Below are 26,971 nucleotides of genomic sequence, written 5' to 3'. Positions count from 1 at the left end.
CAGCAAAAAATGCAAGTACTAGTATTCTCTCGCCCATATCAAAACTTAATATTATGGGTTTAAAACCATTTTGGTTATATTTTGATAAAAATGGTATCATTTTATTTGGTATTTCTTTGCCTAGTAGTGTGGTTGAAAATCTTTCTGTATGTTTTTAGGCCATTCAGATTTTTTCCTTTTCTGTAAACCCTTACAAGCATTTTTTAAAGAACCCCTTACAAGCATTTTTAATATATTTTATATACTAATTCTTTGTTTTATGTGTTGCAAATATCTTTTCCCAGTCTATGGCTTGTCTATTTAAGCTTTTATATAGGGGTTTTTAATTTGGATATAGTCTAGTTTTTCTGTCGTATATTTTGTGGTATGTTTTCTGCTTTGTTTAAGGAGTTTTCTGTCCCTGGGTCATAAACATATTCTCTTATTATTTAATACTGTGAAAATTTTGGTTTTATGGTTTTTTCCCATGTACTTTGGTCCTTCATCTGTGTGTAATTTATTTTTGTGATGGGGTGAGTTAGGACTTTTTTTTCTCAGTGTGAATGAATAAGCAGTTTTCTAAGCACCATTTATTAATCTGCTGTTTACATCACTGATATAAAAGGATACTTTTACCCTATATTAAATTGCTTTATGTATCAGATCTGGCCTGTTTATTTTTGGCCACCCCACTATCACACTGGAATAATTGCTGTAAACTTTATGTTTTAATATCTGCTAGGGTTAATCCCATCTCTCTCTCTCTCTCTTTTTTTTCCTCCAAAGTTGTTTGGGCCTGTCTTGCTCATTTGTTATTTTTCATCAGCTAGTCAAGTTTTATGAAAAATCTGTTTGGGATTTGATTGGGAATGCATTGTCTTTATGTTTAATTGTGGAGAATTAACATCTTATATTTTGAGTCCTTTATTAAATTGTCTTAGGCACTTTAATAAAGATCTTTATATTTTTCATTTGGTTCATTTTTAGGTATTTGAAAAGTTTTTCTCACTATTAGGAATGAAAACTATTATTCCTGCTTGTCTTAATTACATAGCCAGGACCTCTAGAACAATGTTCATTAGAAATACTTACAGCTTATATCATTGTGTCAACCTGGATAATCACCTGGGTAGCTTTTAAAGAAATGTTGATGCCCAGGTTTAATCCCAGAATATTTACATCAGAATCTCTGGAGGAAGAGACCCAAACATCAGCATGTTTTGAAGCTCTCCAGTCAACTTCAGTGTGCAGTAAAGGTTCAGAACCATTGCTTTAATAAAAGAACGCTACTAAAGTTTTACCATTGGGTCTGATGTTTGTGGTCTGTTTCTGATAAAACTGCTTTATCAAGTTAAGGATATTTCTTTTTTTTCTGCATCTATTGAAGTAATCATTTTTTTTTCCTGCTTTAGTTAATTTAAAATTAGTAATTACATTGATAGATTTTCTCATGAGGAACCGTCCTTAAATTTGGGGGTTAAAATTTAGGTCTGCGATCCATTTTGTGTATGGTGTGAGGTCTGGGTCCAATGTCATTTTCTTGTATATAAATGTCTGCTTTTCTCAACAGAATTTGCTAAAAAGATTGCTTTTCTTCATTGAATTGTCTTGGCATGCTTGTCAACAATCAATTGAGAGTTTACTTCTGGACTCTCAATTCTATTTCATGGATCTATATGTCTGTCCTTAGGGCTAGAACCACACTGTCTTCATTAAGGTAGCTTTCGGGTACGTTTTGAAATTGGAACATGTGAATTGTCCAACTTTATTCTTTTTTAAGGTTGTTTTGGCTACTCTGGGTCTCTTCTTGCATTTCCATATAAATTTTAGGATCAGTTTGTCAATTTCTGCTCAAAAAAAGGCAGCTGGGGTTTTGATAGGAATTGTACTGAATCTGTAGGTCAATTTGGGAATTATTGTCATCTTAACAATGTTAAGTCTCCTGATCCATGAGCATGGGATGCCTTTCCATTTATTTGTAGCTTCTTTAGTTTCTTGCAACAATGTTTTGTAGTTGTTAGGGTACAAGTCTCACACTTCTTTTGTTAACTTTACTTGTAGGGCTTCTTTTTTTTTGGCTGCCATTATCAGTGGGATTGTTTTCTTTGGATTGCAAAATGGAATAAGGAATACAGCTCATTTTTGTATATTGATATTGTGTCCTGCCACATTGCTGAAATAGCTCATTATTCTAATAGGTTTTTGGTGGATTCTTTAGAATTTTGTAAATACAAGCATACCTTATTTTATTGAACTTTGCAGATTTTGCGTTTTTTACAAATTGAAGGTTTGTGGCAACCTTGCATCAAACCTATCAGCACTATTTTTCCAACAGCATTTGCTCACTTCATGTATCTGTGTCTCATTTTGGTAATTCTTCCAATATATCAAACTTTTTCATTATTATTATGTTTGTTATGATGATCTGTGATCAGTGATCTTTGATGTTACTACTGTGACTTGCTGAAGGCCCAGATGAATGCCAATCTGAATGCCTTTTTTTTAAACTTGTCTGAATGCCCTGGCCAGATCCTACAGTGTTAAACAGAAGTAGTGAGAATGGGCATTCTTTTCTTTTTCCTGATTTTAGGGTGAAAGCATTCAATCTTTCTTTATTAAATATGATTTTAGCTGTGTTAGCTATGGGTTTTTCAGAAATGCCCTTTAGATTGAGAAAGTTTTCTTTTTATTCCTAGTTTACTGGGCGTTTTCATCATGAAAGGGTATTAAATTTTATTAGTGATTTTTTTTCTTCATTTTTGAAGATGATCAGTTGGGTTTTACCCTTTATTCTATTAATATGGTATATTACATTGCTTGATTTTCAGATATTAAAGCACCTTTGCATTCTTAGGATAAATCCCATTTGGCCATGGTTTATAATCCTTTTGACATATTGCTAGGTTTGGTTTGCTAGCATTTTGTTGAGGACTTTCGTGTTTATATTCTTAAGGGATATTTGTCTGTAGTTTTCTTTTGATATCTTTGGCTGGTGTTGGTGTCAGGGTAATACTGGCCTTATATAATGAGTTGGGAAATGTTCCTTTCTCTTCTGTTATTTGGAGGGCATAGTTGGGGGAGAGTTTGTGAAGTACCAGTACTTTTTAAATGTTTGGCAGAATTCACTTGTGAATCCTGGGCTTTTCTTTGTTGGCAGTTCTAAAATTATTAATTCAGTTTTTTTGCTTGTTATAGGTCTATTATGATTTCTGTTTCCTAGTGAGTCAGTTTCAGCAGTTTGGATTTGTCCATTTCATCTAAATGACTTATTCTTGTTTATAGATATGTATTTAAAAGTGTGCCCTTTTTTTTCTCATAAGATCAGTGGTGATTTTAGCAATTTTTGCCTTCTCTCATTTTTTTTCTTGGTCAGTCTAGTTATTTTTCCCTTTGGTTTTATTGGTTTTTCTCCATTGATTTTCTTGTCTTCATTTCATTTTATTTCTGCTGTAATATTTATTATGCACTTTCTTCTCATTGCTTTTGGGTTTAATTTTTTTCTTCTTTTTCTAATTTTTTTAAGGTGGAAGATTAGATTATTGATTTGATTTTTTTTTTTTTTTTTTTTTAGCACAGGCATAATAACTAAAAATTTTTTTCTAAGCATTACTATAATGTAAGTTTGGGTATGTCATGTTTTCATTTTTGTTCATCTCAAAGTATTTTTTTTTTTTTATAAATTTATTTATTTATTTATGGCTGCGTTGGGTCTTTGTTGCTGCGCGCGGGCTTTCTCTAGTTGCGGTAGCGGGGGCTACTCTTTGTTGCGGTGCGCGGGCTTCTCACTGCGGTGGCTTCTCTTGTTACAGAGCACAGGCTCTAGGCGCGTGGGCTTCAGTAGTTGTGGCACTCGGGTTCAGTAGTTGTGGCTCGCGGGCTCTAGAGCGCAGGCTCTGTAGTCGTGGTGCACGGGCTTAGTTGCTCCGCGGCACATGGGATCCTCCCGGACCAGGGCTCGAACCCATCTTCCTTGCACTGGCAGGTGGATTCTTAACCACTGTGCCACCAGGGAAGTCCCTCAAAGTATTTTTAAATTTCCCTGCTGATTTCTTCTTTGATCCATTAGTTATTCAAGGGTGTGTTTTTCGATTTTTTTCATATTTGTGAATTTCCCTAATTTTCTTCTGTTGTTGATTTCTGATTTAATTTCATTGTGATCAGATGACATACTTTTTATTATTTCAGATTTTAGAAGTTTTATTGAGTCTTGTTTTATGACCTAGCACTTGGTCTCTCCTGGAGACTCTTCCATGTGCATGTGAGAAGAATATGTATTCTGCTGTTGTTAGGTGGGGTGTTCTGTAGCTGTCTGTTAGGTCTGATTTGTTCATAGTTGTTCAATCTTCCGTTTCCTTGTTGCTCTTCTGCCTAGTTATGTATCCATTATTGAAAGTAGGGTATTGAAGTCTTCAACTATTATTGTTGTTCATTTTCCCAGTTAAGTTTTTTAGTTTTTGCTTTATGTATTTTGGAGGTATGTTGTTCAGTTCATATATTTCTATAATCATGGGATATCTTCCTGAGGGGTTGAACTTGTTATATAAGATGTTCTTTTTCTCTGACAATAATATCTGGCTTATTTTATTATGATAGCCATTATGGCACGCGAATGCCATAACGCGTGGTATTGGTATACTTTTCTTTCTGTCCTTTTACTTGCAACTTATTTGTGTCTTTGAATCTAGAATTTGCTGACAGAATACAGCTGGATCATTTTTTTTTTTAATCCATTCTGACAACCTCTGCCTTTTGATTGGGGTTTTAAAAAAATTTACGTTTCATGTAATTACTACTAAGGTAGGATTTATATCTGCCATTTTAATATTTGTTGTCTGTATCGTTTGTCCTTTTTGTTACTCTGTTCCTCGATTCTTGTCTTTTAAATTAAATAGATATTTTTTAGTGTACCTTTTTAATTCTCTTGTTTCTTTTACTGTATATTTTTTAGTTATTTTCTTAACTGTTGCCCTGGGGATTACAAGTATCATCTTAACTTAAAACATATTAATAGTAACTTAATAATTCAGATTAATAGTAATTTAATAATACACAAAAACTTTGCTCTAATATACCTCGATTCCCACCTCTCTTCCTTGTACTATTATTGTCAGATGAATTACACGTTTTATGTTATAAGCCCATCGATAGTTTTATAATTATTGCTTTATGCAATTGTCTTTTATTGGGTTGGCCAAAAAGTCTATTCGGGTTTTTCTGTAAGATGTTATGGACAAACCTGAATGAACTTTTTGGCCAACCCAATAAAATGTATAGGAGAAGAAACAAGTTACAAATAAAAAAATATGTTTATCCTCTCTTTCATAATTACCTTTACTGGTGTTCTTTATTTTTTTGCGTGGATTTGAGTTACTGTTTAAGTGTCCTTTCATTTCATTTGTAGGGAATACTTTTGTTTATGTGGAAATGTCTAATTTTTCCTTTATATTTAAAGGAGACTTTAGTTGAATTTAGAATTCTTGGTTGAGTCTTTTTTTATTTTAGTTTTGTCATCCTATTGTCTTTTGGCCTCCATGATTTTGTGGTGAAGTCAGCATTTCATCATGTTCAAGTTCCCTTGTGGGTGATAAGTCATTTTTATCTTGCTATTCAGTTTTCAGGATTTCTTTTTGATGTTCATCCACTTGACTATGATGTCTTTAGATATGGCTCTATTTGAGTTTATTCTACTTGGAGTTTCCTGAGCTTCTTGAATGTGTAGATAATATTTTTCATCAAATTCGGGGAGTTTCCAGCCATTATTTCTTCAGATACTTTTTCTATCTCTTTTTCTTTCTCTTCTCTCTTTGGGACTCCCTTTATACTTAATTTGGTACACTTGATGTTTTCACAGGTCTCTAAGGTTCATTTTTCTTGATTTTCTTTTCTTTCCCTGCTTTTCAGAGTGGATAATCTCTATTGATCCATCTTCAAGTTTGCTGTTGTTGCAGCCCAGATCTGTGGTTGAGCCCTTCTAAAGTGGATATTTTATTTTAGTTATTATTTTTTTTAATTCCAGGGTTTCTGTTTGGTTTTTTCTTTTCTTTTTTTTAAAATTTATTTTATTTATTTACTTTTGGCCGTGTTGGGTCTTCGTTGCTGCACGCGGGCTTTCTCTAGCTGTGGTGAGTGGGGGCTACTCTTCATTGCGGTGTGCGGGCTTCTCATGGTGGTGGCTTCTCTTGTTGTGGAGTACGGGCTCTAGGCATGCAGGCTTCAATAGTTGTGGCACATGGGCTTAGTTGCTCCGCGGCATGTGGGATCTTCCTGGACCAGGGCTCGAACCTGTGTCCCCTGCATCAGCTGGCAGATTCTTAACCACTGCACCACCAGGGAAGTCCTCTGTTTGGTTTTCAAATAGATAGATAATTTCTGTCTCTTTGTTAATTTTCTCTACTTGATGAGTCATCATTATTATACTTTCATCCTTTAGACATGGTTTCCTTTAGTTCTTTGACCATATTTATAAGCTGATCTAAAGTTTTTGTTTATTAAGTTCGAAATCTGAGTCCCCTTCAGGAATATTTTCTGTTGGCTGGTTTTTCTCCTGTATATGTGGCATACTTTCCTCTTTTTTTCCATGTCTTACAATTTTTTTGTTGAAAACTGGACCTTTTATATTAAAATGACACTGATATCAGATTACTTCACCCTCTCAGAGTTTGTTGTTGCTGATATTATTGTAGTTTTTTTTTTCTGTTGTATGACTTCCTTGGATTAATTCATTTCCTGCAGTGTGTGGCCATTGAATCCTCAAAGCTGAACTCTGAGTCTGATAGTTACCACATTGAGAATAGAGATTTTTTTCAGGGAACTGCAAGTTTGGACAAAATATTGACTGTGCTCTGGACATGGTGCTTTTAACAGTGCTTCAGAAGAAATCAGATCTCTCCATTGTCTGCACAGCTGCTGGCTTTTGGCTAATCTCAACTGAGCTGAGGCAGGAAGTGGAATGGCATAGCCCCAAGTTAAAACATCAAGACCCTGCTATCTTACTGAGGTTTGGTAGTTTCTTGGGTAGATGATTTTCAGTTCCTTTTGTGGTTTTGGTTAATTGTCAGAGTTCTGAAATTTTTTAGTTGTGTTCCACATATTTTTGTTGTTTTAGGAGAGCTAGTGTGCCCACATCCTCTGTCCACCATTCTGGAAGTTGATTTCCCCATTATTCATGATTTTTTGTGTAATGCAATGCTGAATTTGATTTTCTGGTATTTAGGATTTTTGTAAATATAAGTGATATTTTTGAATTAGGTAACATCCAGTCTTTTCCTATGCTTTGGAATAGTTTGTAGAAGATGTTTCGATGATGGTTTAGTAGTTTTTAGGTCTGCTATGGAGAAGTGATTCCCCACTATTTTGTGCTTTTTTTCCCCTAAGGATTCTACCTGCTTTAATTTTACTGATCCTTTTACCAAATGCAGCCGCTTCCCTACCTCCGCGTTAATGTGACCATATGCATGCATTGTTTTATCTTTGTTAGTGTGTATAATAGTACTTGGCAAAGTTTTGGCCAAGATTTTTGTCTGTATTGTTCACTGCTTTATCCCCAGTGCCTAGAATGATGCTGTAACATAATGTGTTCCAAACAAGTACTTCTTGAATGAATGAACAACATTGTCTAATCTCTTTAAATATTTCTGTGTACTTCTCACTTATTTTCATCTTCAGTAAAGTCCACCACTTCCTTCCATGCTTTTATTTCCTTCCTGTACTTTATACTAGAAACTCAGTATTGTTTTAATGAATCTGTGGCACTTTCTACAAGTAAATGTTTATAGAATCGAATCTGGTTTTAGAGCTAATTCTTTTCACTAATGTCAGTATTATTGTAACCATTAAATAATATATTTTTACGTAACTTTTGTTCTAACACTCTTTGTTTTTAGGCCATGGACACAGTCATTCCCTCTTTAACGGTGCTCTGGATCAGGCACATGGCCATGGAGATCATTGCCATAGTCATGAATTGAAACATGGTGCTGCACATAGCCATGATCATGCTCATGGACATGGACACTTTCATTCTCATGGTGAGTACAGCCTAAATACTTTCAAGTGGACAGCTTTTTAAATAAACAGAAATTGCATAGATTAATTTTTGTAGTTGAAATAATCTGTTAAAAATATTGCAGTCAAGTTCCTTTCTAATGAGTCAGACTGAATGGTTTGCTGGACTAGTTTATTTTTAGTATATAATGAAATTAACTTGGCATAGGCAGTGAATATAGCTTTTTTCAGTGAGTTTATCATAATAAAATGCCACTATTTTAAATGAGTGTCAGTGAATGAGGAACTATTGCATTTTAGCAAGTGATTTTTTTGAAGTATAATGAGGCCTTTTGTGCCATATATAGGCTTATAAAAATATGACAGGAGTTTTCAATTTTTCACATTTTTCTTGTAATTTTGATAGCTATCACCTGATATTTACCTCCATGTTTCCTTAGAAATCTTTATATGCTAACTTATATAGTATTGGGTACTAAGTTATAAGGTATTTATCAACTTAATTAACATTGTATTTTAAAATTATATTTAAATAGTTTATTCACGAAATTTTAGGATATAGATTAATAGATAGAAGCTGCTTAGGTGATACCGTTTGATTAATCTTTAAATAAATTATATGCTTAAAAATTGTCTGTACTTGGCACACAGACCAAATCCTAAAGCTTTCAATTTGAAAATATGAAATGGGCCTTATAGATTGAATGCTAAGCCCCTAATTTTTTCAGTCTCTAACATTTGCTATATTTTTGTAACTATTACACTGGTATGTTTTAAAACCTGCTTTTCTAAGTTTTTTGCTCACATGCATCCCAAAATAATTTTGAAAAACAGTATATTGCTCACATTTTTAAGATGATTTCTAAACAAATTTGTTTGTTTAAATAATTGCAAAGAATGTAATTTCTGATACCTTATAGATTATATTTTAGAATGAAACTTCCATATTACTCTATTGAATATAGTCAGTCAGTGGACTCTAAATACCTTAGTGATTTGAGACCCACTGTCACCCATTCAAAAATGCATAAACAGTTATAAATTTTACAGCATCCTGTTTCTCCTCAAATTCTTATATCTATTCCACTTCCTTTCCAGAATTTTATAAAATGGAGTATATTTAAGTCCTTAGTTGACCATCTGTTATATTTCTTTGCAATAAAATATGTATATAAATTAAAATATTTTATTTCTTAGGAACATAAGACAACATTTAAACATTTCTTTTGGATGGAGTTATTGTAGCTTTTACTAGTATAAAGTCAATAAAAATAATTCTATTTTGATTTTTGATATGTATATAAACAAAAAAGCAACATTTTATTTGAAATACATATCTTTTTTTTTTTTTTATTTGGCTGTGTTGGGTCTTCGTTGCTGCGCACGGGCTTTCTCTAGTTGTGGCAAGCGGGGGCTACTCTTTGTTGCGGTGCGCGGACTTCTCATTGCAGTGGCTTCTCTTGTTGTGGAGCATGGGCTCTCAGCACATGGGCTTCAGTAGTTGTGGCACGCGTGCTTAGTAGTTGTGGCTTGCGGGCTCTAGAGTGCAGGCTCAGTAGTTGTGGCACACGGGCTTAGTTGCTCTGTGGCATGTGGGATCTTCCCAGACCAGGGCTCGAACCCATGTCCCCTGCATTGGCAGGCGGATTCTTAACCACTGCACCACCAGGGAAGTCCCTGAAATGCATATCTTAATGATATGACTGGAAGTCTTTTTTTCTCAATTAGTTTATGGATAAATAACACTTATTAGCATAAAACAGGTTTGGCATCAATTCTGTTCCTATTTTCCATCCTTATAAGTATCAATACTAAGAAACTTTAAATATAAGGAATTCTGTTATAGCAGTTTCAGTTAATTCTTTGAACACCTTCAGAATTACATTCCAAAAATTACATAACCTATCACCAAATGTTATTTTTATGACTTAAATATAAGACGTGACACCATAAAACTCCTAGAAGAGAACACAGGCAAAACATTCTCTGACATAAATCGTACCAATGTTTTCTTAGGTCAGACTCCCAAGGCAATAGAAATAAAGGCAAAAATAAACAAATGGGACCTAATCAAATTTATAAGCTTTTGCACAGCAAAGGAAACCATAAACAAAACAAGACAACCTACAGACTGGAAGAAAATATTTGCAAACTATGAGACCGACAAGGGTTTAATTTCCAAAATATACAAACAGCTCATACAACTCAATACAAAAAAACAAACAACCCAATTAAAAAAAAGGGCAGAAAACCTAAATAGACATTTCTCCAAAGACATACAGATAGCCAATAGGCACATGAAAAGATGCTCAACATCGCTAATTATTGGAGAAATGCAAATCAGAACTACAATGAGGTATCACCTCACACCACTCAGAATGACCATCATTAAAAAGTCTACAAATAACAAATGCTGGAGAGGGTGTGGAGAAAAGGTAACCCTCCTGCATTGTTGGCAGGAATGTAAATTGGTACAGCCACTGTGGAAAACAGTATGGAAGTTCCTTAAAAAACTAAAAATAGAGTTGCCATATGATCAGCAGTCCCACTCCTGGGCATATATCCAGAGAAAACTCTAACTCAAAAAGATACATGCACCCCAGTGTTCATAGCAGCACTGTTTACAATAGCCAAGACATGGAAGCACCCTAAATGTCCATCAACAGATGAATAGATAAGAAAGATGTGGTATATATACACAATGGAATACTACTCAGCCATAAGAAATAATGAAATAATGCCATTTGCAGCAATGTGGACGGACCTAGAGATTATCATACTAAGTGAAGTAAGTCAGAAAGAGAAAGACAAATACCATATGATATCACTTATATGTGGAATCTAAAATATGACACAAATGAACTTATTTACAAAACAGAAACAGACTCACAGACATAGAAAACAGACTTATGGTTACCAAAGGGGAAAGGGGGTGGGGGAGGGATAAATTAGGAGTTTGGGATTAGCAGATACAAACTACTACATATAAAATAGATAAACAATAAAGTCCTACTGTATAGCACGGGAAACTGTATTCAATATCTTATAATAAACCATAATGGAAAAGGCAAAAAAAAAGACTGTCTTTATCTCGACCAACTATGTATAGACAGAAATCTCATGCTCTGATCAGGAGCTGGATTTTTAGAAGAGTTACACTTTTGACTATCAGGATTTTCAAGGTAGCTCCATCTTTCTCCCCACGCAGCAGTGCCATATTAAGACAGAAGTCATTGTGTAGCCTTATGCTTTTATACTTCTTCTGGCATTGTTACAGTGTTCCATCAAAGATGTAGTAACAAGGGTGTGTCCACTGTTTGGTGCTGTGGGCCAAGAGCCATGACTCTGTTAGTCATCATCAGAAAGCTCATCAGTCCACCTGATGATCCCATAACAAATATTGCTGATCTTTTACATTGTTTACCTGTATTTTCTGCTTTGATGTTAAAGCTGATTAGTAATCTTCCAAGTATTTAAGTATAAAAATTGCAGTATTTTTTTCATTTCATCATTATAAAAGCAATATGAAAAAGTATTTTTATCTCTTCTGTATGAAAAGCTTGCCGCATTCACCTAGAAGCTATTGGGAAACTGTTTGCCATAGTCCAGTTTTCCTGGATGCTGTCCTGGCTTCATTTCTTGGTCTTCTTATAATATCAAGCAGTAGTTTTCTTTTTTCTGGATTTTCCAATTGTAAAATTGGTGCAGCAGGCTCTGTAAGGTATGTTATGAATATTAGAAGATTCACAATGTTTTTAATTTACTGTTTTTTTTTACCAGATTGCTTAATATAATAATTTCCTAAATACTCTGTACTGTTGATGCAATTTGAAATTTCCTATGTCTATCTTCATTTAATTACCATATTAAATTTTAAAAATAATTTTGTAGGTCTGATGTGGCTATATAGTCATGCATCCTTCATGATACATTTGAATGAAAAGTACTCTGAATTGCAAAAATTGAATCAGGAATGAAGACATGTTTTAAAATAATTTAACTTAACTCTCTACAGATGGCCCCTCCTTAAAAGAAACAACAGGACCCAGTAGACAGATTTTACAAGGTATGACAAGCAATTTGTATATTTCTCAGTTATATGAAACTGGTTTCGTAGTTTTGAGCTATCTGAAGTTTTCCTTTAAGAAAAATGTATAACACAGTATTTGTGTTTAAAATGTTAGCCTTCCTAGTCGATTTTTTAATATATACTATTAGGTATATTAGCAGATGTTCTTTTAACTGTCACTAGGCTGTTTTCTCAGATTTAATAAGAAGATTAAAATATTCAGAAACTATACTGCTTAAATCTAAATAAATACTCATGCCAGTGACTTAACACCATAATATTTAGTAATAAATATATTAGTAATAAATAGTAATAAATAATAGTATGTTTGCCTTTGTAGAATTATTAAATAATTTTTCCAAGAATAATATTCAACATGTATTTATGTTGTGGAAAAATTTAATGGTAAAAATGTAATGCATCCAAACTCAAAAAATGTACAGAGCTAAGAGTGAATCCTAATGTAAACTATGAACTTGGGTCATAATGATGTGTCAGTTGTAACAAATATACTACTCTGGTGGGGGAGGTTGACAATGAGGGAGGCTATGCCTGAGTTGGAACAGTGGGCGTAAGGGAAATCTCTATCTTCCACTTAGTTTTGCTGTGAACCTAAAACTGCTCTCAAAAGTAAAGTCTGTTATATTTTTTAAAAATGTAATGCAAAGGGAGATCTTTCTCATATCCATAGGCATCAAATGATGACAGCTAAAGAGGAGCTTACATATTATGTAAAATTATATATTACAGAATTTTACAAGCTAGAGAAAATCAGTCTTGTCTATGAAATATGGTAGTTTCTTTTTTGGGATGTGAACCAATCTTTGGCTCTGGATTTCCATATAAACTTCACTGTCACAGTTCCTAATCTGCAGCTCCCCATTTTCCTGCCTTTATTAACTTTTGACTGCAGTCTGACTTTCTCACTAGCTTGTGATCCAACTTCAACTGTACTTATTTTCTCCTCTTTTCTTTGATATAGTTCTTGCTTTTTATTTTTTCACTGTGAATATGTTCCTCCGTACTGAAGAGCTTATTTCAGGAGGCTTAAATGTGTCTTGTAGTCACTAGTTTTCCATTTGTGAAATACACAGAATTGTTTTAGGACAGCATTTGCTGAAATAGCTTGTAATCATGCATATGTAATGCATCTGTATCCAATGCTACAAATTTAGCCTTGATAATAAGAATTTAGTTTTAGTCTTGTAAATCATCACAAGTTGAGGGAAGGGAGGTCAGATTTGCCTTCCTAATTATGTTTTATACAAGCTGTTGTGAAAATTAGCTTATATTTTCAGAGTATCCATTAATTTATGGTGGCTGAAGCAGCCCAATAGAAAGCTGAAGGTTAGGATAACTGCCAGGTACTAAAACTTTTTCGTATAGATACTCATACATGAAAAACTGACTTTACTGAATTTTTCAGTTATTTGCTGCATTTTCAACATGACCCCTGGCTTTGTAGGTTCTTGGCAGTTAAAATATCAGTATCCTACCAAGTCTTTTAAGGGTTTTAACTTTTATATAAGTTAAACATGTTAGTTTAGATTTCTTTCTGTAGTGATTTTCTTCTTGAAACAGTTACTGGAAAGTAAGAAGGGCTTAGTTAGTTAATGACACTTGCTAGTAAAGCCAGTTTTCAGGTCAACAAATGAGATGTAGCCAGGGACTTGCCAATCAAAGGAAAATCAAGAACAAAGGATTCTTTTCTTTTTCCTTTCAGTGTTTAGAGCTGTTTTCAATTCTGGTCCTACCAAAACATTGATTAAAGAATGTATAAAAATTTAAGATCACATATCACTTAAGAGTTTTGAAGGTTAGGGACCCTCAATCCACTTCCATGTGTATCTTCCTCCAATTTTAATTTTAAAACTTAAAGTGGTCCCAACATTTATTAACCTATTTAATTCTTTGTTATTTGAAACACCATAGAGAAATAGAATATTTTTTTAATAAGTGTGCTTCTAACATGTTTTTTATTACAGAAAAAAGAGCTGTTAACTTTTTGAGGAGTTGTTGTAAAGGTCAATACTCTGTACAAATGAAAAAGCATATTAGGTACTGAGGAATCAATTACATTTGGTATTAATACATGATATAAAATTCCACATTAGCAGATTGATTGAAGCATATTTTCGTAGAGTGTGTTAAGATTCAATTCAAGTGTATTAAGATTCGATTAACAACTTGTTAATAGTCCATTTTTAAATTATTAGAAAGTGTTTTCAAGTTTAAATAAATCTGTTTTATACCTAAAACATAATTGGGTTACCTTTAATTGCTTATTGAATAATAATAAAGAAAAATAAGTATTTCTAAAGTAGACACATGGTTTCACACATTAGATATTTCTTTTCAGATAGAGTAAGTAGTTGATGCTATTGAAGAATGTTCTACTTCTAGCAACATGTGGTTGAGGTTTAAGATACAGTGTTTTGCTATACAGTAAATTTTACCTCTTACAGATCTAAATGTTGAATAATTTGTCTTAGTTAAAATTTTTTAAAATAATGTATACTAAACTTAATTTTTGACATTTTTTAATGGTTTTCCTGTCAAGTATCAATTATTAAATGTTAATATATCTAGGTTCTTGGGCAGTTAGAGTATCAGTATCCTACTAATGTAATATTTAATTATTAAAAGTTCAAAATATATTTACATCCACTTTAAAATATTCAAATCTCTACTTTCTTTCATATCAGGTTTGAGTTTAGTGTGTAACTTTAGGTAACAATACCTTCAGGATAATTACTTTAGCAGGATTAGCAGTATGGTCCGTAGGAAATTCTAGTCTCAAATGGTAATAATTTTAATTACCAGAAGAGGGCTCTGTGTGTACATATATTTGTAGTTATAAACAATGTTTTCTTGACTGATTCTTTCAGCCTAATGCAGTTTTCTTCTAACAAATTATTAATTAACTTCTGGACTCTTAACCAGAGATGAATGTGCACAAAAAATTTTTTAAATCAGTTATTTCTCTACTTCTTCATTTATATTATAGCAAAATACTAAGGATCATTAAGAGTAAGTGTAACTTATGAGTCAAATATTTTAACCCCTGCTGTTTTTTAAAAGGAAAGATTATTTCAATTCCCAAAGATACTATCAGTATTACTTCTTTACTAAACAGTGAATCTGCATTCTTACTGATTTTCAAATTGGTATTTAGTTTTATATATATAATAACAAGAATATAGTTTTAAGAAATATTTGCATTTTCAGTTGATCAGAAAATGTTATTTTGATTTTCATTATGCTTTATTTCTAGGTGTATTTTTACACATTCTAGCAGATACACTTGGGAGTATTGGTGTAATTGTCTCTGCCATCATGATGCAGAATTTTGGTCTAATGATAGCAGATCCTATCTGTTCAATCCTGATAGCCATGCTCATAGTTTTAAGGTAAGTGTTGGTATGTTACTTTCAGGTATTAAAATGAGAGGTGATAAATATACTACTTAAATTACAGATCTAAATTATTATTATGTTGGGGGGTTTTTGGTCTTTAACAAATTCCTACATAGATTATTTCTCTTTTCATCTTACTATTTTTTTCTGTGTTTACCTAGGGTTTGATATTTCTTTTTGGTACTTAGTAATTGATCTTCTGTAAATCAAATCAGTAGTAATTTTCTTAAATCCAACACTATATCTGTAGAGTAGAACATTGGAAATATAAAATGTATTAATGTTAGAATACTATTCCTTTGACATCTGTATTTTGCACTATCAAATGCAAAAGAATATTAAAATCTCTTCTAGAACTATTTTTAATTTATAAAGTTATATTATCATTGCAGAAGTCTTACAAAATTGCTTACTGAAGTACATTTATGTCCTTCTCCCTATCTAGATTATAAATTCTTGAGGAAGGATCTGTCTTTTAGCTCTTTGGCTCTCTCTTGCCTGTCATAGTACCAATGTGTATGTAAAAGTGTGTGTGAGTGTGTATAAATTCTCAATAAATATTTTCTGAATTAGTGTATGGTTACTATCTCTTAAATTTGTGTCAATTTATTATTATTTTAATTTTTATCAGAATAATGGAATATTATGTGCCTTTATTTCACAATCTTGAATTATTTATATAGATATGTCTTGATTGGACTGTTTTTGTCTAATTTATCCATATGATTTTACTGTTAGTAAAGCTATCTTTGTAATGATAACAAAGACCTATTAGAGGGCAGACTGTGATGATTTTTGTAGCTTGTAGTTGAATAGAATAGACTTTAAAAATTACAATGAAATTATAATCTTATAAATTATAAATTAGTCATAAACGTAGGTTTTTAAGTTTTTGCTTAAAAAATAGGATACAGTATACATTTTAAACATGCAGATTATTTTAAAATATTCTTTAAATTATTTGTACTAGGAAGCATCTCTGCTATGTAAAAATCTTTTATAAAACTTGGAATCTCTTTTCTTCATCTTTGGAAATCTTATATACTTCCTTGAAAGTTCAGCTTGGATTCACATATTCTATGAAACTTAATTCCTGATAGATTTGGTAACTTACATCTGTACCTCTTTATTTGCATGTTCATTTTTTTGTGTGTTATAATTTGTGGTTGCTTCTAATACTTCTTAGAGTAGGATCTTAATCTTTATTTTCCTTTGTCTCCATTCTTATTATCCTAATTCTATCATTTGTTGCTTGGAAGAGACTGACCTTTCTGTCTCCCTCTAATTTCTTTTCCACATTGTGGCCAAAGTGATCTTTCTTTAATGAAGATTATGGTACATGGAAAAATAATCTTGCTTTAAATCCTGCCATGGCTTTCTTGCCCTCAGGCGGAAGTCTGAACTCCTTAGTAGGCCTTCACATTGGTACTCATTTATCTCTTCAGTCTTTCTCTCACCCTGTCTCAATTTCTATTCTGCTCTCCAGCCACAGTAAATAACTCTCAGTTGCCTGAAAACATGTTATGAGCTTTCTGGATTCTGAGCTTTGCTCGTGTTTCCTCTCTCCAAAATAAAATACTCTTACACTGAGTGCCCTTCTCCTTTCCCCTTCATCCCCACAAGTGCATAGATCACAATTCTCATCCTTGAGATTAGACTTCAGTTTAAATGGCACTTTCTTGAGGAAGCGTTTCCTGATCGTCTACCTCCCAGGAGGGGTTAAGTATACCTATAGCACCGCCTGCTACTCCTCTTGTGGCATTTACTAACTATATTGAAATAGCCTGTTTTATTGTCTTCCTTAAGCTCCATGAGGTCAAATTGTTTTTTCATTGTTGTGAAGTCAGCACCTAACTCTGCCAGGCAAAAGTTGGTGCATTTTCGATTTGAATCAAAATAAATTTGTGTTTTTTCAGTCTCAGAGAATTATTTTCTCTAATCCTAAATCGGGAATTCTTACTTAGTTCTAGTCCCATTCAATTGTTCCACAAATATGAATAAATAAATAAACACACACACAGAGGACAAGAGAACTTTTTTTTTTTTTGCTGAAATATAACACATTAAAAAGCTACACAAATTATTTTCAGCAAATATTTATCAAGTAGACCCTCTCACCAGGGTGGTGAAAGGACAAGATAACTTACTGTTTTGATCTTACATTATAGTAAAAGAGAGAGACACAAACAAATTAATCAATAAACCACTCAAGTATCTAGCAGTTAATTGTGCAGAGAGTTAAGATGGGATGTTAGTAACTGAGGTACCATTTTAGATTGAGTCATAAGGGAAGACTTCTGAAGAGGGAGGATTTAAATTGAGATCAGAGTGTCGAAGAGAGCATTCTAGTCTAAGGAACAGCTAGTATAAAAGCCCTGTAGTGAAAAGAACGTTAGCACTGAAAGTAGGTCATTATGGTAGAAGTATAGGGAGTGAGGGGAGAGTGCTTTGAAATAAAGCTGGAGGGATAGGCCTGGGAAAATTAGCCAGGGTTAGGAGTTTGGATTTTATTTTAGGTGGAGGAGGAAACCATAGGGGGTGACATTATTTGATTTGTATCATTAAAAATAATTTTGGCTGCTTTGTAGGTAATAAGATTAAAAGGGGGTAAGAGGGCACACAGGCAGACCAACTAGAAAGCTATTAGGGTGGACCAAATAAGAGGCCAGGGTTCCTTGGTCTAAGGTACTAATAATCTAGGAGGTAGAAAGACATAGCTAAAGTTAGAAAATGCTTTGGGCCTAGAATTAATAAGATTTGCTCCTAGATATGAATGTTTAGGTGAAGGGTTGAGTGAAAGGGGGGAAATTAAGGATAATTCCTAGAGTTTTTACATGAGCAACTGAGTGAATGAAGGTTCCTCTACTGAAAGAGGGAAGACTAGGGGAAGAGTTGTTTTATCTGATTCAAAGGGCATTGCTGATCAGAAGTTCTGTTTTCGTTGTTGCTAGGTTTGAGGTCTCTCATAGGACATTTATGTGGTGATCTCGAGTAGGTGGTGCAAGTACAAGTACAGAATTCTTGGGAGCACTCAGCTGAATATAAAGGATTGGAAATAGTTCACATATAGATTTAAAGTCATGGAGTAGCATTTATCTGTCATGAATACCACAATTCCTACCCCTTCCATTTTCCTGGAAAGCAACCCTCTTTTCTGCTGAACCCAGTTTAGCTAAAGGGAATAATGCTTCAGGCAGCCACAACCAACTACAGTTGGCTTTCAAGATAAACCTATAATACTTAGGTGTCATCCTCGTCTAAGTCCTATTGACCTGTTTATAAAACTTTTTCTCAGTAGTTTACATAAATATATATTCTCAAATTCATATAATTTGATTCTTTTTCATTTTTGTTAAGCTTTAACATTTTTACTTGTTCTTTTCCTTTGTTCTTATATCAAAAGTAATACATGTTGATTGTAAAAAACTCAAACGTTATTGAAATGTGCAACTTGTCTATTGAAATGTCCTTTCAATCCCACCACTTGGAGATAAAGCAGAAAACTTTAACAAATCTTTAAATCATTTAACAAATGTTTTAGTGCCCACTCTGTGCTAGTCAGTAAACAATATAGCAAATACCCTACCCTCATGGAGCTTATATTCTAATAGGGGGTATAGTCAATAAAGCAGATGAACATGCAAATAGATAATGTAACGTCATATGGTGATAAATGCTATGAAGTAGGGGAAGGGGCTGTATTTTAGAAGGGCTTGGAAAGTCCTCTGCATGAGGTGACATTTGAGCAGAGACCTTAATATTGAAGGAGAGTGGCTTGGGACTGGTCAAAGGAAGAGCATTCCTGATAGAAGGAACTTCAAGTAAACACACTGAGGTGGGTGCATGCTTGACGTGTGAGGAATGGCGAGAGGGGAGTGCAGTGAGTAGGGCAGAGAGTGGCAGGTATGTGTATCTAGAGTTTGGGGAAGGGGTTGAGGTGAAAGATAGAAATTTGGGTGTCATCAGCTTATGCATGGTATTTAAAGCCATGAGATTGGATGAGTTTGCCCAGAGAATGAGCACTGATAGAGAGAAGTGGCCGGAGGACTGAACCCTAGGGGAGGTGGGGAACAGAGGCAACTCCAGCAGAGGAGAGGAAAGTGGAGTGGCCAGTGAGGAGCGAGGAGAGACGTGGGCGTGCCTTGTTTTAGGAGCCGTGTAAAGCAAGTGTTTTAAACAAGAAGGAATAATTAAGCCTATTAAATGCTTTTGGGCTGATAATTGGTAACTTAGATAACATGCGCAGAGGAGTGATGAGAATGAAAGCCTGATCAGAGGAGCTTCAAGAGAGAATGGGAGGGGAGGAAATGGAAGTAACTGTAGTCAACTCCTTTTCAAGGCCCTTTGCTGTAAAGGGGAGCAGTGACTGCTGGTGACATTGAGGGCTCACTTTGAGGTTTGTGGTCATGAAATTAAAGTGAAAACAACCAGCACAGTTGTGTTTTTTTTTTCTTTTTCTTTTTTTCTAGTCTTGTTCAGCTACTTGGTAAAAGGTATGGAATAGGCAGAGAGCTGGATTTAAAAGGTTTGAGGTTTTGTTGGGTGAGTACTGGCAGAGTGAGAAAGGAGCAAGGCAGGGATTATAGACATGGGAAACTAAGATTTAAAGGTAATAATAGATTCTGAAAATGAAAGTGATGGGAGTGGATTGGATTGGAATTCTGGGAAAAGTGTTAAAGATGGATTGGGGGAAGAAATCCAGAAGTAGGAAGGTTTATTGAGATGCTTGAAATTGAGCTCTTAAGGTCTAAGGTCTGATCATAGGGGTGGATCCAGGAAAAGATCATCATATAGAGGCCAAATGTTGGCTGGATTGTTCACGTGGATATTTCAATTAAGAGTAATGAAAAAAGTAGAGATGGAAAGAGAATAAGCCTCTTGCTAAACTATTCAGTGACTGAAGGGGAGCTATCAAGAATTGTATCACTAGTAATTAGGATGGGTAGAAGGTGGCATAATCTGATGGCATGGGCCTTAAAGGAGCTGTGTTGGGGAGAAGTAGGAGGAACAGTAGTAGTGATAAGTGAGGAGGATATTTACCTCCCGATAAGTCCCAGTAGTACAGGGAGGGTGGGAGAGAAAGTGCTGTAAGGAAAAGCGTCCTCAGGTGATAGCCAGTTTTCAGGTAGAGCATGAACATGCTGTGGCTATTTAGAAGAGAGGCTGAAGATTTAATGAAAATTACATATTTAAAAGTAGTTTTTTTAAATTATGGAAATAGTTACATTGATAAAGAAACTTGGTAAAATATGAAAAAGAATAAGGAAAAAAATTACCCATAGTTCTACCAGCCAAGAGAGCTATGTTAACATTTTTATGGGTTTGGCTTTTTCTTTTATTCTGAGTCTCTTTTTATTTATTTATTTATATATATATATATATAATATATAGTATTTTTATCTGTATCATGTATACAAGATTATATTCTGAGTAAGAAAAATTTTTTAGCTTTTTCTGATAATAAATATGTAGTCATTATAGAAAACTTGGGAAATGATGAAAATATAAAGAAGTCAAGAAAGATCAGTCAGGATCACAACACGCAGGGGTCACATTATCACTTTAACAGTATTTCTTTAGTCATTTTTAGGCCTTTTCTTTTTTTCCATTATTGAGTTTCTACTACATGTGCTGATTTATTAAGTTTGGTCAGTAGTAGAGCATTCACAGGTTCTAGATGAAAGATAATAGTACAGTTATTGTTTTAAGTCAATAAAGTTTTGGGATGGTTTATTAGGTAGCAAGGTCTTATTAATTCAATGACAATAAATGACAAGATACAGGGCAATGCATAAGTATGAGTCATTATTGTAAACAGTCCATATCTGAAGTATATATTTCTCTTTACATGTAGGATGGGGGGAAAAAAAAAAATATATATATATATATATATATCCCTGAATGTTAATTGGATCGCTCTGGGTGATGTAATTTTAAAATTATGCTTCTTTCCTAATTTTTCTAAAGTAAATCAATAATTGTGACTTTGCCTTTTAAAAGCATATATATATATGTATATATATATATATATTTTTAATGTCAAGCAGTAAAAACCAAGGTAGCTCCAAAGTACAAAATTAAGACATTCCAATTCAGTCTGTTTTTCTGTTAAGAAAGCAAACTTATTTTACTTAAATATTTACATGATAATGAAATATTTGCAAGCAGATAACTTTGAGACACTTCTCAAATTGATTAAGAGTTTGCCTAATTAGTCAAAGCTAATTTTAGGAAGTATATTAAAACTTTTAAGCACTCAACAAAATGGAGTATAGAGAAGTAATTTTCCTTACCGTTAATTTTTTCATATATTCTCAATTCACTATAAACAAGAGAAATAGTGGTACTCTTTATATATTCTCTAGATCTAAATGTTCCTCAATTGAGAACGTGCCATGGAAATAGACATCTGTCCCTTCTAGGCTGCCCAGTGTTGCAGTATCACTTTCAAGTGAAAGTGATTTCCTAGAAAAAGACATTTTTTCTCTAAACATTTCCTAACACGCAAAGGGTAATTTAAACTTCTGTGTGAAACTCGGTTGTACTGTGATGGATTTTTTTTTTCCCAATGAAAAGCAGGAGATTGAGTATAATAGCAAGAGTATAATCTTTTATCATCTGAAAATATAGGAGATTTCAGTGTGATTTCACTTTTTTTTCCCCCTTAGTAAGTTGAATTGGAATGGAAAGTAGATTCATAACTTAGAGAACAGAAATCTGAACAATTAGTTGTAGCTTTGAATTGCACTGTGATTTAAAAGCTACATAAATCTGTAGCTTGATTTTTGATTCACTTAAATAAAAAGGGTACCTGTGCATGATGGGAAAAAATATATAAACAGGATGCAGAAAAAAGCTTCATTACTGGTGTGGTATTTCTGAAGCCTTTTTTTTTTTTTTTATCAGTTTTCTGCAACTCACAAGTTACTATCTTGTGGTGCTCTGTGACTTTCACTAATCATTTGTAAATACAAAGAAAAGTTTTCTTAAAAAAAGAAATTGTCTTTTTGTTAGGGGCAAAAGTATTTCAAATAATATATTTATTTATTATCATATAGAAGAAAAAAATAGCCCAACTTTTAGAAGCAAACCAAGGTACAGGCTTTAGAAATAACAGGTAGTGGTCATAAGCTGCAGTATGAAATGGAAAGAATATACAGTAATGAAACAAAATTTATAAAGTTGAAATTCTAAATGATTATCTAGATGGTTATCATTGTTCAAGAATACAGGATTTGGATCAGATACTGATTTTGATAAACCTTGTTGATTTTGTGGTTAAATAGATAATTATTTATAGCCTATATTAAGTCAAAAAAACATTTTTTTAAACAAGTAAGATGCTACCATATCTTCAAATAGTTATATATATATGAGAAATTACGGATTTTTTTTTTCGAGAATGGTTTTGGGTGTTGCCTAACAATTTCCTTTGCGGTTTGTCTTTCAAGTGGTTATAATTTGTGCACTATACTTTTGGAGACTAAGATAAAGATAAACAGTTTCCCAAGATTTTAACTTGGTGTTTGTACCCATATTGTAAAATCAAACGTATGGGAATATTATTGTATGGTAATTGTATTTTTTAATCATATGTAAAACCATCATAGTTAGTAAGAGCATTTATAAATACTGAATAGTGTAACAGCTGTTCTCAACCAGCATTCTGGGAGAGAATACCCTAATGCCGTAAAGTATCCATTTGTATGCAATTATTAACTTCACCTCTGCATCTAGAAAAGTACTGGTTATGTACTATTCTTGTGGGCATTGAGAAATAGTCACTGAAATCATTTTGTGTTCAATGGTTCAGAAGAGGGATCCCAATTAAGAAAGGCTGGCAGACAGTCTTATAAATATTAGAAGTAACAGAGCAAGTGTGGTAATGTATTAGTGATCATAAGCCAATAACATTAGATAAGAGAAAGTATTTGAGACTTAAAAATTGGAAAGAAGAGATTATTCTTTTATGTAAAATATATGACTATATTTCTTTAAACCCTCTAAGAATCAATGGAAAAACTATGACAAACAGGTAATTTAGTAAAGTTACAGATGTAAAACTAATGTATAAAATTAGTACCCTTTATATATAAGCAAAATCCAGTTGAATGTTACAATTAAAGAGAAGACACCTTTTCAGTAGCAATAACAAAGACAATCTAGAGATAAAATGTGTAAAACTTGTAGGAGAAAAAATTTAAACACTTCTGAAAAACAAAAGTAGACTTGAACAGAGCCTTTTTTTGTCAATTATGGTGTTTTTGAAGAATCAACATTATAAACATGTTAACTCTTATTTATAAATTTTAAAATATTCTAATAAAAATACCAACAGGTTTTTTTTTCTAGAGAGGAGGTAATAAAAGTTAAATTTAAAGTTTATAAGGAAAAACGAAGAAGCAGGAGGAATAGCCAAGAAAACCTTGGGAAAGAAGATGTAAAGTGTAAAGCCTTCACATTTTTTTTTTTTAATATTTATTTATTTGGCTGCACTGGATCTTAGTTGTGGCACGTGGATCTTTGTGCCACGTGCGGGATCTTCCTTTTGGCATGCAGGATCTTTAGTTGCAACATGCGGGATCTAGTTCCCTGACCAGGGATCGAACCCAGGCCCCCTGCATTGGGAGCATGGAGGCTTAACCACTGGACCACCAGGGAAGTCCCAAGCCTTTACAATTAAAATAGTGAGATGCCTAAAAAAAGCAAACAGACTAATGGAGCAGATTAGAAATTCCAGAAATAGATTTATATGCAAATAGAAATTTTATAGGGATAAAGGCAGCATTTTGAGTCAGTGGGGAAAAGATGAGCTTTCTACTAACTGGATAACCAACCATGTGGAGAAAGATAAATTTGGAACTGTACCTCATACTATATACCTGGATAAATTCTAAATGGATTGGAGCTCTAAAAGTAAAACTCGAACCCATGCTAATACTAGAAAAAAAGCATGTCTGAATTATTTTTACAACATGGGAATATTAGGGGAACAGCTATGGCTCAAAACCTAGAATCAGTGAGAGAAAAGATTGATGAATTAAGTTACATTTTTAAAAAAAAGAACTTTGGCATAGAAAAAAGAGCACCGTAAGGGAAGTCAAAAAGCATAATCAATTGGGATAAATATTTGCCACTTAGATCATAAAGGGCTAACCTCCCTAATATAGAGAATGCTCTTAAAAATAAAAATTAAATTTAAAAAATTAAAAGCCTGATAGAAAAATGGGCAAAAGTATAAGGTCATTTAGTTCAAAGGAAAAGAAATACAGATGACTTTTAAACATGTAAAAGTAGTTAAGCCTCACTCATAAAAAAAGAAATGCAAATTAAAACTATATTGTAACACCACTTCTCACCAATCAGGTGGATAAATATCCAAAAATTTGCATAATCTTTTGGCAAGGCTGTAGGTAAAATAAGTACTCTCCTACATTGCGGATAGAAATGAGAGTGGTACTCTGTGGAGAGAACTTTGACAAACATCTAGCATAATTAAATGTATGTTTACCTTTGATTAAGCAGTTCCACTTCTAGGAATATATCCTAAAGATAAATTGGCAAAAATACATAAAGATATATTTTAAGGCCATTCTTTGTGGCTTTATGTGTTTGTGCCAAAGATTGGAAAGAACACATATGTACATCAGTAAGGGACTTCTATGTATCCCTAAAAAAAAAAGAATAAAGGGAGACAGGAAGTGAAATCAGCAAGATGGCAGAATAGGAAGCCCTAGACTCTCTTTCCTCCATGGAGACAGATTTAACACAACAAACTGACAAAATGCCTCTGTGAGAAATCCAGAAACTAGTTAAAAGGTTCCTGCACACCAGTCTAATGGAAAGCCAACCACATGGAAACTTGACAGGAAATTCATGACACTCCCCACTTTCTCTCCTCATAACCACTCCCACCACCCAAGCCTGCACATGGTGGACTGTTCGGGAGGAAACCCCCAATTCCCATCTTCCTGCGGGAGGAAAGGAGTTTAACATTAACTGACTTTTAGGGGGGTGATGCCTGAGAGATTTGTCTTCCTTGTATCCAAGTACTGACAAAAATGGGTGCCTGGTTGGGCATCCCTGGGAACAGACGTCGGTTGTGCATTACAGTCTGCAGTACCACAGACAGACACTAGGCGGAACCCCAGGACTGTGACTTACTACAGCTCCAGGAGGCAGCAGTATTGCAGATAGACACGAGGAGGAGCTCTTGAATAGGAGCCAGCATCCTTTTTCAAATAGGAGATTACATGCACAAGCTCAGAGAGGGCATGTACCAGAAAAGACTTGAGAGGTCTCCCGAATCTCCAGCCAGGCTATATAGAGTAAGTCCTCCCTGCATGAAACCAGACCACAAAATCTGGAGAGTTGACTGATTCTTCAGGTGCTGAAATCCCAACAATGAAAAATAAGACATACAAAGAAACAGCCAACCATGGAAACAATTAGATATCCAGAAACCAAACCTGAAAAAAGGTGACATATGAATTGCCAGGTAAAGAATTCAAAATTACCATCATAAAGATGCCCAATTAATTAAAAGAAAGCACAGGTAGACACTAAACAAAATCAGGAAAATGGTGCATGAACAAAATGGGAATATCATCAAAGACATAGAAACTGTGGAGAAGAGCCAAACAAAAGAACAACAATAACTGAATTGAAAATTTCACTGGAGGGACTCAACAGCAGATTTGACCAGGCAGAAGAAAGAATCAGTGAGATTGAAGGCAGGACTTAACAAAAATTATTCAGGCAGAGGAGCAAAAAAAAAGAAGAAAAAAAATGAGGAGAGCCTGAGGGATTTATGGACAAGCAGAACAACAAATGCATTATGGAGTCTCAGAAAGTAAAGAAAGAGAGAAAGGTGCAGAATACCTAGCTAAAGAAACAGTGGCTGAAACTTTCCCAAATCTGAGAAGAAAAACAGATATACAAATTCAAGAAATGTAAAGAACTTCAACTTGGGTAAATATAATATAAAGAAACCTACACTGAGACACATCATAATCAAGCTGTCAAAAGTTACATATAATGTGAGAATCTTGAAAGCAGCAAAAGAAGAGCAACTTGTCACATGCAGTGATAACCACAAGGGAAATATTAATAGTATATACACAAAGGGAAAATGAGAAGGGAACCAGAACATGTCACTACAAGAAAATCAATGAAACACAAAGGAAGAAGTAAAGGAGGGAAAAAAGGTGAAAGATGAAAAAGCTACAAGATAGACAGAAAACTGAACAAAATGGTAGTAGTAAGTCCTTCCATGCCAGTAATTATATGTAAAGGGATTAAACATACCATTTCAAAAACATTGGCTGAATGGATTTAAAAAAAAAAAGATTCATCTTTATTCTGCCTACAAGAGATTCACTTTAGATATAAGGACTCACATAGACTAAAAGTGAAAGGGTAGCAAAAGATACTTCATACAAACAGGAACCTGAAGAGAGCAGTGGTAGCCATACTTAGCCAAAATAGACAACAAAAACTGTCA

At 33.8% G+C, this 26,971-nt stretch overlaps 1 protein-coding gene across 3 annotated transcripts in view; it reads left to right on the top strand.

Annotated features, from left to right (window-relative positions):
* SLC30A7 (solute carrier family 30 member 7) overlaps window positions 1–26,971 on the top strand; it is a 77,372-nt gene that overhangs the window by 19,818 nt on the left and 30,583 nt on the right. For all 3 annotated transcript variants that reach the window (XR_009700513.1, XM_061186264.1, XM_061186263.1), the window contains 3 exons: window positions 7,863–8,006; window positions 11,999–12,049; window positions 15,327–15,462. Coding sequence is in view for 2 of the 3 variants with exons in the window: in XM_061186264.1 (XP_061042247.1) it covers window positions 7,863–8,006; window positions 11,999–12,049; window positions 15,327–15,462 (331 nt within the window). In the remaining variant the exon portion in view is untranslated. The remainder of the gene's footprint in view (window positions 1–7,862; window positions 8,007–11,998; window positions 12,050–15,326; window positions 15,463–26,971) is intronic.

Source organism: Eubalaena glacialis, chromosome 3 (genome assembly GCF_028564815.1).
Source record: "Eubalaena glacialis isolate mEubGla1 chromosome 3, mEubGla1.1.hap2.+ XY, whole genome shotgun sequence".
NCBI classification, from domain to species: domain Eukaryota; kingdom Metazoa; phylum Chordata; class Mammalia; order Artiodactyla; family Balaenidae; genus Eubalaena; species Eubalaena glacialis.
Note: the sequence above shows the minus strand (reverse complement) of the source record. Positions and strands in the feature narration are given on the sequence as shown.